The following is a 15,566-nucleotide window of genomic DNA, read 5'->3' on the forward strand; positions in this document are numbered from 1 at the left end:
GAATGTTTATTGATAACGTTGCTTGCAGGATTCCTGCAGCTCGTTGATGAAGTCATCTGTATCGCTGCAGCTGTCCACTTCAATCCTTTCTACCTCCACCAAAGACAAGATCTCCTCCAAGTTTGTTTGACACTTCCCTCTGAAGAGGTCCAGTTTCCGGCATTTACGTTCTTATGCTAATGCATAATGCACTAAATTCGTTCCTCTTTATTGTTTTGTATTAAAGGAGATGCCAAAAGATTCTGAATGTCTTTGTTTTTTAAACCTATGTGGACATAAGGCTTCAAAAAATGCTCCACATCTTCCATCTGCAAGTTAGGCTCTGATAAATGTATGACTTTTTTTCTTGTAAATTTACGAGATAATGGTCATAAATTTAGCCCATGACTTTTAAAGTTATAACTATACAACTTAGTTTTTCCTATAAATGCAGGCCTTTATAGTTTTAACTAAAAAAAAAAACTACCCAATGTGATTTTATAATTCCTTTTTTTTCTTTTTTGGCTGCTGTGAATTGCTGCTTCCCAAAATGAACAATCAATTATTAAAAAGTCAAATTAACTTTAAAAACCCAAAAGAAAATTGTTTTTGGATTCTCCAGGGTTATGTTTATAATTATCTCAGCTATTTCTGTGATAATTATTCTTAACACCACACAGATGTTAATTTGTTTTCTTTATTTAAAGTTAAGGTTTCCAAATGTTGTTGAAATGAGGATTTAGGCGATTTGTTACTTTAGTTTAGCTTTCATCTAACAGAATCGCACATTCAGATACACAATGCCAGCCTTTTATGACAGGTGGTGGTGGAGGCATTTTCATGACTAACTTGGTAGGCATAAAGTGTTCAAATAAAGTTGTGTTACAGTTTGACACTAAATCCAGATATTTCATGTAAGTGCAGTGTCATCTGCAAAGTATTTATGTGGAAAATCCAAAAAATTGAAACTTCCTTTGATTTTACACACACAGAAATCTTTAGACTGAACCAAAAATGGAATGAGAATGAACCTCTTGGCGGGTAAAAAAAACAACTTGATTCACTTTTTGTCTGCTGGATTTTCATTTTTTGGGATCCTCAGTGTAATTTGACTGTGTCTTCTATTTTCAAAGAGACCAGTTTGCTTGTTCTCTAAGGAAACAAAGTGGTGTGGACCATACAGCTCCCCATGTTTTATAAAACATTTTTGAAATAAAAATACTTAAAGAGTAAAAGGTTTAGACATTTATTTTGTGTACCAAACTGGAAAATTGAGTGCAGACATGCATTTTTCTGTAGTGTGGGTTTGATTAATCAGGATCAGCTGTTCCCTGGTTGCTACAATTTTATCGTGTGTGTACGGCAACTAAGCAACCTCCTCTGTTTGTTGACACCAGCAGCCTTCTGACCTAAATGTGTAAATACTAATGTGTGCTCTTTGTTCTGCTGAGGGTCAGGTTTGGTATCTAACATAATCCAAATATATAAATATTTTGGCTTTTTTATAAGTTTGATTATTGTCTAACTGTGTTAAATTGTTTGACTTGCACTGAGACTAAGATTGCACATTATTTAAATGTGTTTTACTTTTGACATTTCAGAATTTATTTTTAATTTTCAACTAATATTCTTTACTTAATTTGCAATATTAGATCTGCAGCTCTTCCAACTGTCAATTTTGTGTTACAATATTCAGTACAAATAAAAAACACAGAAAGTGACTGTGGCCTCTAAAATCTTTTATTTACATTGAACCACTTTAAAGAGATCACTCATCTGTGGGTCTGATGGTAGAAACAAATATTGCTTACTGTGAGTTTTGAGTGAAGAACATTAGCAAAACAAAACAATGTGAACTGTTGCAACATACAGCTTTAGTTATATTTAAAGTATAAATATGCCAGTATAAAATCTGAGTGTTTGAGTTTTCAGCAGAATTGTTTTGGGATGATAGACCGTGCTAGAGAGTTTAACAGCTCCAATAATTCTGTTAGTTAATGATTTTGCATTGTTCTCACTGCATGTGTTTGCAAAGTTTGAATTTACAAAGCTGATGGAAAAAGTCTCATAAAACAAAAACTAATCAAAAAAAAAATCTGATGTTTGTACTTCCGGATTGAAGCTCATTTCAAAACAAAATCAAGTGAGATGCAGGTAAAGAAGTAACAACTAATGGACTTGATGTGAAACCAAGTCCATTTATGAAGCTGGTATTTTCAAACTCAAAATTAAAAAAACAGATGTTTGGACTTCCGGATTGAAGCTCATTCGAAAATCCAATTAAGTGAGATGCAGGTAAACAAGTAACCACAAGGGGACTTGACCCCTCCACCCTCATGTTCCAAATAGGAAGTACCTGCTGGCTCCAAAAAGCCAAAATCCCATAGACTTCCGTTGAGAAATGAACAGCTGTTACTTAATCATTCTATGTTTCAGAATAACCTAGCACTGATACATTTTTCTTAACACCTTTTTGTTAATTTTTATCATGATAATTTTTCTTTATTTTCTTTCTTTAAGTCATTCAAGTTACAAAATGACCAATCAGATGCCTCAGTGAAACCATGTGGTGCCCGCTGGTCCCCACCTCGAACGCTTGATTGACAACTTCTCCCAAGCCACTTTCAGTGCAGAGGGGTGTGGACTCCTAATAAGCTTACTCATGATTGGCGACACTAGTTGCCCCGGTAACCTGTCTAAGACCAATTCGGACCAATCATGTTGTCTGGCTCCAAATGGCGGCGCCCGTAGGGTGGAAAAAAGGTACCTGATTTGGCTTCTTTTCCCAGATTCATTTCAATGAACAGTCACACCCTGAAAACGTTTGTACCTCAGAGATGTGTTTGATTTATGGGACTACTTTATTAGACTTTAAAAACACAAACACAACTTGTTTGGGAGTATGGCAATTAGAGTTATACATGCTATTTGTTAAAACCTTTTTATGTTTTTTTGCCAAAATGTTCTACTATTTGCTCGGAGGAAACACTTTTTATTTCATTGTGTGACGGTGTAGAACCGTCAGCTGCCGCTGCAGGCGCACACGCATGCACACACGCTCGCACACATACACACGTGCGCATAGACGCGCACGCTGGGACCCGGTAACACGTCATTTACATCAGCTTACCCTTTTCATTCCGTCCCTATCCCTCTGCAGGTAGCCCTGGGTGCACACTAGGTTGCCGACTCACCATCCCCATGCATACATTAACACGAAGCACACACGACGCCAACATTAACGTTGGTTTGTTTACCCGGAAGTAACCCGGAAGTGGTCATGGACACCCTGGGTCATGTGACGCATCGGTCACTGTTTGTATTTATTTTTATTGATGATTATTGTTATTTTTCTGTACACGACACAGAATGTTTAGTTGAATGAAACTGTTTATTTCTGTATGTTTATTTATGTTGTTGAACAATGCAAACACTTCTCCCTGTTTTCTCTTTGGACTGATGGAGAGCAACGCCCAGGAGGAGGGGCTTACCACTTAAAAGAGAACCAGATACAGCTGTCAGTGTGGGAGTCTGAGTGGAGAAGTTGGAGAGGCTGAGAGGAGAATTTGGAGTGTTGGATTGGAGAAGTCTATGTTGGTTAACCTTTGTGGAGCAATTGGTGTGCTCTATTCTTGCATTAAAGTCAAGAATACTTTCACCTTGGCGCCTCTGCCCAATCATTCCCTGGTGGGACCCACGACAGTTGGTGTCAGAAGTGGGATAAGCAGATGGCTGGCCGCAAAAAGGTGAGACACAGAGGTCTGCGTTCCCGGAAGGAGGAGATGGAACCAACATCGGATGCAGTCCCTCTGTTGTCCAATTCATCCTCTGAGGAGGAGGTGGTAGATCCTGGTGCCTCTGGTGGTTCTCCAGGCCTGACCAAAGGCCCAGAAGGTGACTTGGCGGCTATGATGGGAGACTTCCTCCGTGGACAGCAGCAGCGGGAGGACAGATTCATCGCTGCCCTCCAAGGTTTGGAAGCCTCTTTTTCCAGGGCAGAGCACCATTCTGGTCGGCGGCGTAACATCAGTCCCAAAGCCGCTGGACCAAGCTCAGCCGCAGTGAGTAGCCCAAGGTTGGATCTGCCAACACCAGCTGCAACGTCCCGTCGACGGCATCCAGTGGCACAGGAGGACTCCAGCTGGTCAGATCAACCACAGAGCAGAGTCAGTTTACAGCCACCTGATTGGAGACCTTACATGGAGCCAAAGGTCCCTCCATATCAGACAGGTGAGGACATTGAAAATTACCTGCTACGTTTTGAACGGATTGCCAGGACGTGGAGATGGCCAGAGACTGAGTGGGCATGTCCCCTGGTGCCACTGCTGTCCGGAAAGGCGTTGGAGGCCTACACAGCAATGGACGAGCAGCAAGCCCACATCTACAAGGACCTGAAAGACGCACTCCTGGTAAAATTTGACATCTCGCCAGAGACTTACCGTCAGCAGTTCCGGTCTACTGTGGTGCCATCTGGGGAGAATCCGACTGAGACATACCACCGCCTGAAGGGCCTCTACCGTCGCTGGATCCGCCCAGAGCAACACAGCAAGGAGCAGATCGGGGAGATCGTCATCCTGGAGCAGCTGCTGCGTGTGCTTCCAGCTGACGTGAGGACGTGGGTGAAGGAGCACGACCCGGAGGATGGCCTCACCGCTGCCCGGCTTGCGCTGCAGTATCTCAACGCTCGACGAGGAGCGTCTGCACGGCCGTCGGGTGGGGATCAGCGTCTTCCCATTCAAACCGCTCCACTGAGACCTGCACGGAGAGACTTCCATCAGGCAACGCAAGGTTCCAACCCAGCACCTAACCAGCGAGCGGCGGGTAAGGACCTTGTGTGTTTCTATTGCCAGCAGATTGGTCACAAAGCCTCCGTATGTCCAATCCGCAAGACTAAATTCACAGGTGCTTGCTACGCACCCAGGCCAGAGACTGTCACAGGAGCAGGGCCTGTGCACATGGACAAAGACACTTTCCAGCCACTTAAACAGGTGACTGTGAACGGACAGCAGGTTACTGCTATGTTGGACACGGGCAGTTTTTTTTCTCTGGTCAAACAGAGTTTAATCCCTTTTGGTGGACTTGATTATATCAGGCAAACAAGTGTTGTGTGTGTTCATGGCGACCAACATTTGTACCCAAAAGCGGATGTAACAGTGACCATAAATGAACAATCCTATCTTTTGACTGTCGGGGTGGTAGAGAACCTACCTGTTGATTTAATTTTGGGGTGTGATTTACCTATGTTGGGGGACTTATTAAATGAGGCTACTGAAACAGCTAAAGCTAATGATGAGCTAGCTGTTACTGTCTCAGCACCTGTGCTAACTAGAGCTCAGGCTAAAGCGGGAATGCAAAGTCTTCCACGTTTGGATGACGATTTCTTTGATGGAGGCAAAGAAATGCCCAGGAAATCCCGTCGTCAAAGACGGTTTGAGAAAAAACTTAAGTTGCTGGATCCTGAGATCACAACAACAGCAGAAACATCTGACATACCAGCTGACATTTCGGCTTTGCAGAAAGAAGACCAAACTTTAAAACCATTGTTTGCCAAGGTGACAACAGAGAGTGACAAATGTTTGGGGAATGTGCGGTTTATTGTTGCTGATGATGTTCTGTATGCAGCTGAAGGTGAACACCTACGGTTAGTTCTTCCAACCACCTGCAGGCCACTCGTCATGCACTTAGCGCACACACTCCCATGGGCGGGTCACCTGGGTCGTCACAAAACCTATCTGCGGGTTAGTTCACGTTTTTTCTGGCCATCAATGTACACTGACATTCAGACGTACTGTGCAACATGTCCTACCTGCCAGAAAACTGCAATAACACACAAGTCTGACAGAGCATTACTACACCCACTTCCTATAATTTCCACTCCATTCAGGAGAATAGCCATGGACATTGTTGGACCTTTACCTAAGAGCAGTAGCGGTCACGAATACATCCTGGTGGTCTGTGATTATGCTACACGGTTCCCAGAAGCTTTTCCCCTGCGCACCATTACAGCTCCTGCAGTCATGAGAGCGTTAATTCAGTTTTTCTCCAGAGTAGGAATACCGGATGAAATTCTGACAGACCAAGGAACCAACTTCACCTCTCGGTTGATGAAACTGTTCCAACAGCAGCTTGGCATCACTGCCATCAAGGCGACACCGTACCACCCACAGACCAATGGCTTGGTGGAACGTTTCAACCAGACCCTGAAGAGGATGCTGCAGAAGTTCGTGAGTGACACAGGGAAGGACTGGGATCGTTGGCTACCATTCCTGTTGTTTGCTTATAGGGAAGTCCCACAAGCTTCAACAGGCTTCTCACTATTCGAACTCCTCTATGGCTGGGATGTCCAAGGCCCACTGGATCTCCTCAAGAAGAGCTGGGAGGCCAAATCCACAAAGACCTCAGAAAGGGGTGTGATCCAGTTTGTCCTGGAGATGAGAGAACGGTTGGCAAAGTACAGGGAAGAGGCAGAAGTCAACCAACGAGAGGCCCAAAGGAGTCGGAAGACGTGGTACGACCAGCAGGCCCGTCACCGTGAACTCCTACCAGGTCAGAAGGTTCTGCTACTTCTTCCCTCTTGTACCAGCAAACTACTGGCAAAGTGGCAAGGGCCATACACCATTCTCCGCAGGATGGGACCTGTCACCTATGAGGTGCACCATCCTGACAAAAAGAAAGAAAAGCAGACATACCACGTGAATCTACTTAAAGAGTGGAAGGAAGGTGCTAACCATCCAACAGAGAAGTCTTTGCTAGTCAGAGCTGTGAAGAATGAGGAAGACTTGGACTCTGATCTGGGAGCACTGACTCACTCAACCCCTCCGTCTCTGTCACATTTACCTCCGGAACAGACTACACAGATAATGGACTTATTTCGTGAAACGCCATCTCTTTTTTCTGCACAGCCAGGAAGAACTACACTCATTAGCCATTCCATACGGCTCAAAGATGGACGACCAATCCGGCAACGGCCTTATCGGGTACCACAGAAGTTGGTGGGAAGGCTGAACGATGAGGTGAGGAAGATGCTGGAGCTAGGTGTCATCGAGCCGTCCAACTCAGAGTGGAGCAGTCCGGTGGTGATCGTTCCCAAAAAAGACGACTCACTGCGGATATGCATCGACTTCAGGAAACTGAACGCAGTTTCGGAGTTCGACGCATATCCAATGCCGAGGATTGACGACCTGCTGGAGAAGATCGGGGCTGCTAATTTCATCACCACTCTTGACCTATGCAAGGGTTACTGGCAAGTACCTCTCAGCAACACCTGTCGACCATACACGGCGTTCAAAACACCTGCTGGACTGTTTCAGTTTACAGTTATGCCTTTTGGTCTGCATGGAGCACCAGCCACGTTCCAACGGCTGATGGACAGGGTGCTGCAGGGATGTAACCACTGTAGTGCAGCCTATTTGGATGACGTGGTGATCTACAGTCACACCTGGGAGCAACACCTAGATCACCTGCGTCTGGTCCTGAGGAAACTACAAAATGCAGGCCTGACCTTAAACGTGAGCAAGTGTGAGTGGGCCCGGAAGGAAACTCGTTACCTGGGGTACCTGCTGGGAGGTGGTGAGGTGCGTCCGCAGGTGGATAAAGTTGAAGTTATCCGCAATTGCCCTCGACCACGCACCAAGAAAGAGGTACGCATGGAGCACCAGCCACGTTCCAACGGCTGATGGACAGGGTGCTGCAGGGATGTAACCACTGTAGTGCAGCCTATTTGGATGACGTGGTGATCTACAGTCACACCTGGGAGCAACACCTAGATCACCTGCGTCTGGTCCTGAGGAAACTACAAAATGCAGGCCTGACCTTAAACGTGAGCAAGTGTGAGTGGGCCCGGAAGGAAACTCGTTACCTGGGGTACCTGCTGGGAGGTGGTGAGGTGCGTCCGCAGGTGGATAAAGTTGAAGTTATCCGCAATTGCCCTCGACCACGCACCAAGAAAGAGGTACGCTCCTTCCTGGGGTTAGCTGGATGGTACCGGCGGTTTGTCCATCAGTTTGCCACCATTGCAGCTCCTCTCACTGCCCTTACAGAGAAGAGGCAGAAAAACCCCGTGACCTGGACAGATGAGTGTGAACAGGCTTTCCAAGCATTGAAAAATAAATTGTGTTCCTGTCCTGTTCTCAAGAGTCCTAACTTTGATCAAAGGTTCCTCGTCCAAGTGGATGCCTCAGCAGTCGGACTTGGTGCTGTCCTGGCTCAGGGAGACCCAGGTGAAGAGCGACCAGTCCTGTACCTCAGTCGGAAACTGCAGCCGAGAGAGACAAGGTACTCCACTGTGGAGAAGGAAGGACTTGCCATTAAGTGGGCGTTGGATAGCTTGAGGTACTACTTACTTGGCAGAGAATTCGACCTTGAGACAGACTACAGGGCCCTGACATGGATAAATACCATGAAGGACCACCACAACCGGCTTACGCGCTGGTATCTGGCGCTTCAGCCGTACAAATTTAACGTACGTCACCGTCCCGGAAAACAAAACATAGTGGCAGATTTCCTGTCCAGATTGCCGCACATCGCCAATCTCCCAGAGGAGGGGGATGATGTGACGGTGTAGAACCGTCAGCTGCCGCTGCAGGCGCACACGCATGCACACACGCTCGCACACATACACACGTGCGCATAGACGCGCACGCTGGGACCCGGTAACACGTCATTTACATCAGCTTACCCTTTTCATTCCGTCCCTATCCCTCTGCAGGTAGCCCTGGGTGCACACTAGGTTGCCGACTCACCATCCCCATGCATACATTAACACGAAGCACACACGACGCCAACATTAACGTTGGTTTGTTTACCCGGAAGTAACCCGGAAGTGGTCATGGACACCCTGGGTCATGTGACGCATCGGTCACTGTTTGTATTTATTTTTATTGATGATTATTGTTATTTTTCTGTACACGACACAGAATGTTTAGTTGAATGAAACTGTTTATTTCTGTAAGTTTATTTATGTTGTTGAACAATGCAAACACTTCTCCCTGTTTTCTCTTTGGACTGATGGAGAGCAACGCCCAGGAGGAGGGGCTTACCACTTAAAAGAGAACCAGATACAGCTGTCAGTGTGGGAGTCTGAGTGGAGAAGTTGGAGAGTCTGAGAGGAGAATTTGGAGTGTTGGATTGGAGAAGTCTATGTTGGTTAACCTTTGTGGAGCAATTGGTGTGCTCTATTCTTGCATTAAAGTCAAGAATACTTTCACCTTGGCGCCTCTGCCCAATCATTCCCTGGTGGGACCCACGACACATTGTTTAATATTAATATTAGAAGTCAAAATGGGTTTATGACATGGCAACATGTTTTACAACTAGAGTTAAGCTAATAAAATGCAAATTCATGGAAAATATCAATAGATGAAAATTTTGTTTGAACAATTATATTATAACATATCATTCATGTTAGTTAAAGACCCACTTTGATCATCTTTCTAAACTGTTGTAAAGGTGTTCCTATTGATCTTTGAATTATGATTATCCTTCTATCGGGAAAAATACTCAGAAATGCCCTTTTAAGCTTAATTTTCTTAGTATTTGTCCAGAAAAATCCCACACGAACATGTCAAAAACACCATTGTGGGTCTTCAAAAACCATACAACGCCTAACTTGAGGCATCATCAGAAAGGTTCACAACTTCTTTGATGTGGAGAACCCTAAAATGAAGACCACCTTCTTTGCTCAGAGATTTTTAAATATAACTTTAAACATGTTTCAAACCTTAAAAACATGTTTCAAACTTTATGAAGTACACGGCCACCAAGATGAAAGAACAAATAAGAGGGGGGAAGAAAATTGCTTGATTGAAACGTTGCGAGGTTTAAAAGATGAAGAAGAAAAAAAGGACATTTACTCTCTTTGAAGAAGAAAATGACCAGCACTTCCTTCCATGGTTGCTTCGCCAACGAGCAGTCTGTCACTCAATGGTAAGCTGTGAATATTCCTGGCAGTAAGTACACGCGGTTCAGGGGCCCTCTGAAATTACCCACAATCCATCTGCAGCTCCATCTGAAAAAGCAGGAGGATTGGAAAAGTGAGAGGCTCTGGCAGTCGCTGGCGTATTTCGCGGGGCAAGATGGTGCGCGGCATTGAGGGTCACGTGCGTCTGCGGTGTGGAATGTGGCAGACACTTTATTGCGCCTCCACGACCTGTTTTCTCACCGCCTAAACAAAAGTATATGTAGGGAAAACAGATTTTGTTCTCACAGCCAATTGACAGCAGCTCTTTTTTTGTCCATTCAAGCTCCACTTGACATCATTCAACAATGACCCATCATCCTATTTGGAGGATTAAATGTCTTAAAGTTGTTCCGTGGCCTTCTCCCACCCTCTGCTTACTGTCCTCATAGTGCCTGATCACATTTTCTTAAGCTTACAGACACAGTACAGTGTTTTTGTATTTGCCTTTGTTACACTAAACCACCTGAAAATGTCACACAATCCCAGCAGCTGCCCCTACATCATTAGCATAAGCCAAACTTTATTTAAAAACCAATTACATATCAGTTGGTCATGTGTTCTGTACTGTAGTTCATCATCATTCCACTAGGGGCAGTGGAAGGGTTGGAAATCACACAAAAAACACTTTTGGCGGGAAAAGTTTAGACCATTTTTAACAACTTTGTTGTGAGCAAATCACCCAATTATTCATAATTTATACTTTCAATTTCTCATTAAAAAAATGTCAATGCAAAACTTTTCTTTGTGGATTTTTTCAAAGGTTTTAAAACACATCTTAATTCCAGAAATGATTTTGATCATTTCTTTGAATTCTTTGATGTGAGCATTATAGGGTTAAATGAGCAAAACACTTGGAAAAATGGACTTATAGAAGAAAACCCAACTAAACTTAAAATATATTTGAGTTTAAAATAGCGTTTGATGTCTGCCATTCATTGACTGAGCGCAAAGATAACTGAGCGATTGTATTCATGAGCTGAGTGAGCGAACCTTACAAATGCGCAGGCGCAATTCTAACCGAGCACCAGTGGGCCCGCCATCTTGTGTGAATGTGTGTGCGTGGGTGAATGGCAATGTGGTTGTAAAGTGTTTTGGACCTAAAAGAAAGCTGAAACGTGCTATAGCAGTATCACCAAGTACCATAAATGTTTTGTTTCACTCCAAACATCTAGACTTTGCAGTTTCACTCACTCGTGTGAATGTATTTGTATCTGTCAATCAAAGGTCAAGAAAATTATTGTTTCAAAATAGTACAAATGATTGAAGACTGGACAGAAACTTTAGGGACATGTCAGATGAACTCAGACATCCTTCTATTTTCTATACCAGCCAATTCCACTTCAGGGTCACAGGGTTCATGGAGCCCCGTGACCCTCCCAACACTGGCTCTTCCCCTCTCCCCTCTCTTAGACCCCTCACAAGGGGTTCGTGCCCCCGTGACGTACGCCCCGTGACGTCTGGACCCTGTGGTCCGGGTTCGGGTGCCGGTGGACCGAGCGGACCGTGTCTCTGAGAAAAGTAGACAGATATACAGCTTTGTGTTTGAGGGGAGGGGAAAGTGCTCTGTTACATGTGCGTTTTGTTGTTTTGTTATGTGTGGGAGACTTCGGACTGCGATCCGTCCCGCCGCTTTGGTTTAGCGGCTGCTGGACTCAGGAGAACTTTGTGTCCGAGCAGAGCTCAGACTTCCAGATCACACAGCAACTTTGGGGCGGTGTGTGAGCTTTTTAAAGCAGAAATGTCGCTCAGTCCTTAGAAACCGTTCAAACAATCACACGGATTTGTTTTTCCAGTCGTGTCTCGACAAAATAAAGGCTGATGTAATTCCCACATATTTAATTTCAGCCAAGATGCAGATTGCGGCATTTCCCGGCTCCAATATGGCGTGAAAAGATTGGCAACTTAGTTGACTTTATTTCGTTGGAGTTCCTGTCAATGGATTGAAGTACGTTTTCGATAGAATCATGATTGGTTAGGGGGTGATTTCTTGGCTGTGTTGGAGCCGGCAGTCATCCCCCTTCCCAGCCTTGAACACTCTCCGCTGTCCCTAATGACGCCAACTGGAGCCGAAACAACTTTGTGCACAAACTGCACTTAACTTTTATTTCAGCAGGAGCGCTCAGGTGTGAAGGACCTCGGTGTCGAGAGATTTGGCTGCCGATTGTGGTGGTGTCAGGGGTGACGTGCGGCTTTGTTTCGCCATTGTCGCCGTGTCATAACACCGGGATCTATAGGCCCAAGCCTCTAAGGGGTTCAGTTTCTGCACAATGCGCCAGAGCCCAGCAGTGACATGTGGCTATTAGCCACGCTGCTGAATAAGTAATGACGCCACTGTCGCAAAGACGGACGGGGAAACGAGCACATCATGTACCATACGTGCAGCTCCATGCAGCGTTTGTGTGGAATCGAAGCCTTTGCTTTTCTTTGGGTGGGTTTGCTTGTGTCTTTGTGGAGCTCAGACTGCTGAACGGACAAACATCTGCCACAGCGCTGGGTCTTCAAAGACACACCGTCAGCACAATTCCGGTCGCTCAGCCAATCAGGTCACTTGAGGCACTGACCACAGCGTCCAAAGTGAGGACAAGATATTCTATGGGTCATGTGACTGATAGCTCACCACACCAGCAAAAAGACTCTCCATCCAGCTGCCAAATTTAATTGGAGACAAAATATACATCAATAATTTCCAATATGGTCAGATTTTACTAGGATCAAAACCAGGAAAATCCTGTTTTTGAACTCTTACGACTTGTTTAATCCTCTAAGGTTTCCACAATGTACTGCCTAATGTAAACTACTCTCTTTTTATCGTGCAATAAAGACATTTTATTGATATTTTTTGATTAGCCTAAGGCTAATTTCATATGAAGTTCAAAAAAAACCCTTAACATAACTTAAGGGAGAAACTGAAATACTGAAGGATTTGTTTGTAGGATTTTAGTTAGAATACTATTAATGTTAAATGGATTCATGGGGATGAAAGTGATACAGTTTTACTAAACCAAAGGAATTTCACCAAATGGTTTCATTTTTTATGAAATATCTCATATTTCAAAGTGCCATCATAATTGATGATTAGCTTCTGACAGGGAGTTTTAGTACTACACATAACCCCTCAGTGAAAACTTTTTAAAGTAAGAGAGGGTCAAGAAAATTTGTTTAAATTAGCTAAAAATGTGACGTTTTTAATACTTTTAGCGGTTTGCTTCGCTTTCACACTGCACTTTTAGGAGTGGACAAAAGCTAGATTTATATCAGCCTCTTCAACGCATGTTCACGTGGCCCCCTTCATATGAAAAGTTTACGCAAACGTGCGTAAATGTGAATTTCAGGCATCTGCGGTCAAAATTCGCATGTTCTACGCAGGTTTCTACGGCCGTTTTCGAGCTCTACGTACAAAAGGCGTGGCCACTGAATGTGCATTAAAAGTTAAACCAATTTGAACTTTGACCAATCAGGCATTCTGATTTGGTTGTGCCTTATGAGTAGCGTTACGTTTAATTTATGAAAATGCCAACCACTTGAAATTTGATCATGAAAGAGTAATAATTGTGGTTTGTTCCCTTCTGAAAGTCTTTCAAACAAAAACAAAAAGCCTGGAACAAGATTCACCAGGATTGTACCACTTTGACATTTTGCACCAAGCCTCTTCCAACTGTAGGGAGCAAATAGTAGTAAAAGAAAAAAAAAGGGGAACACCATCAGCTAAATCTTCATCCAAAAACGTGCGTCCAGCTGTTCTTAAATGCATGTCACATTTGCAATTATCCAACACTTATGACAAATTCTCAAATTCTCGCAGAAATTTAGATGTTTCACGAAGAAAAAAAAAAAAAGACGCAAGCGCTCTTTAGCATTAATTGGCAGCACTTCATAATAAAGTCCCTCTTGTATTTTGAATAAAACTAATGTCCAGTTAGAGGCATCTCCAACCTCCCTATCCACCCCTTACCATAGTGTCAATGTCAGGGGCCTGGGGGATTTAAAGCTTTAGTCTAGGTATCCGATTAAGAGGGGAATGGGAATTTAAGTGGATTAAGCCACTGAAAGTAAGAAGAGTACTTAAGCTATATATGTATATGTATCTATGTGTATATATATATATACATACATACATACATATATATATCTATGTGTATATGTCAGGTTGGGAGGGGCTGGGGAGCATGAAGGAGCCAAAATGCAGAGATGGAGGACACGGTTCAAGGGCAAGGGGTTTATTCTATTAACAAAAAGCGCTGCAGAGCAGGAACACAAAACTAAAACTAAACTTACTGTGGGCATAGCATGAAGACATGGCCATGACAGTCAGGGAAGAGACGTTAGAGAGACATTAATGGACCAGCACAAGAGGAAGGCAGGGACAAGACTGATATACAGACAGGACTGACAAGACACGGGCGAACATGATCAGGGCAGATTGGGACCAAGGAAGTAAAACTCTAGAACATGACAAAACAGGAAAATAAAACAGAAGAAAAAAAGAGCTGTGAATGATTCTTTATGAACCCGCTCTGGAGGCTTTGAGGGTCCGAACGGGGAAGTGAACCCAGAAGGAAGACCCGCCTTCAGTCGAGAAGATCTCCCCTGCATTTTCCGACCACCGTCAAATAGAAAAAGAGTAATCGCAGGAAAGGTTCAACACATGATATATTTACAAAGAAAGACGGTCCACAGAAAGAGTTTTCAAAGTTAGATAGTTAGATAGACAGACAGACAGAGAAGTTTTATATTTATACATATATATGTATATATATATATATATATATATATAAATATATATATATATATATATATATATACATATGTATGTGTGTGGGTGTGTGTGTGTATGTGTGAATGAGTGAGCACAACAGCATATAAACATTTGAATTGAGATTCTGCAGGGGCTGAATCACAAAAACCAGTCAACCTGTTTCCAGTGACGTAACAATGTTGTGACATTCATCTTAGCGCCCTGGATCTCTCCACAATCAAAGAAAAAAAAGAGGAAGAAGAAAAAGTAAAACCTGTAAATTAAAGTTTTTTAATTGATTGCAGAAATGGACACGTTTCTATTGTAGGACACTTGATAAAGCCCGTCAGGAGCGGGAGCACAGCGCTGAAGTTCCCAGCTGATAATCTTGTGTCAGAGTGGACGTTTGACTGAAAGTGTAATGGGCTCTTTCTGTTCCTCCTATTGCAGCAATCGTTATACATTAGTATATTCACAACAATTGCTGCAATAGAGAAAAACCCAAAGCTGGGGAAAAGCGTCAATCAAGGTCACGTAAACAAATGTTGCAGTGTAAACAGAGCACAGTACACAATAAAAATTGTTGTTGTGCAAGAAGAGTTTGCACTTGTTTAAGTATAGTATGCTTTACTATGAAAAAAAAAGACAATAGCAATGGCATCAGCCGTTGGGTTAAACAAAGTGTGTACCAATTGTTAGGTCATGGGTTCAAATCCCAATGTGAAATCGTCTAATATATCTCATGGTATGCAATGTAAAATAAAAATAGAGAAAGCTTTGGGAGTGTCATCACTTATTAATACTCAAGCAATAGTTTCCTGCAAAAAAAAAAGAAAAGAAAGAACCATAAAGTGGAAAAATTGATGTGGTTTCATTGATTTTACACAGCCAGGT

General features: G+C 43.4%; 1 protein-coding gene across 1 annotated transcript; it reads right to left on the reverse strand.

Annotated features, from left to right (window-relative positions):
* Positions 1-3,351: 3,351 nt before the first annotated feature.
* Positions 3,352-8,805, reverse strand: LOC111946926 (uncharacterized). Its single transcript, XM_078941541.1, has 6 exons — positions 8,657-8,805; positions 8,123-8,261; positions 7,527-8,043; positions 4,419-4,734; positions 4,230-4,327; positions 3,352-4,120 (listed from the first exon to the last, which is right to left on the reverse strand). The coding sequence occupies exons 3-6, from the start codon at positions 7,625-7,627 to the stop codon at positions 4,006-4,008; spliced, it is 630 nt and encodes a 209-aa protein (XP_078797667.1). The 5' UTR covers positions 7,628-8,043; positions 8,123-8,261; positions 8,657-8,805; the 3' UTR covers positions 3,352-4,005.
* Between the last annotated feature and the right edge of the window lie 6,761 nt (positions 8,806-15,566).

This window comes from Oryzias latipes, chromosome 23, assembly GCF_053564925.1.
Source record: "Oryzias latipes strain Hd-rR chromosome 23, Olatipes_Hd-rR_3.1".
Classification (NCBI taxonomy): Eukaryota; Metazoa; Chordata; class Actinopteri; order Beloniformes; family Adrianichthyidae; genus Oryzias; species Oryzias latipes.

Excerpts from the sequence above, each read along its gene's own strand:
- LOC111946926 (XM_078941541.1), bottom strand. The coding sequence starts at position 7,627 with ATGCGTACCTCTTTCTTGGTGCGTGGTCGAGGGCAATTGCGGATAACT. Across the intron at positions 4,735-7,526 it reads CCTCCCAGCAGGTACCCCAG|GTCTCAGTGGAGCGGTTTGA; the intron begins GTAACGAGTTTC and ends CTCTCCGTGCAG. Across the intron at positions 4,121-4,229 it reads ATCCGTTCAAAACGTAGCAG|CTGGAGTCCTCCTGTGCCAC; the intron begins GTAATTTTCAAT and ends TGATCTGACCAG.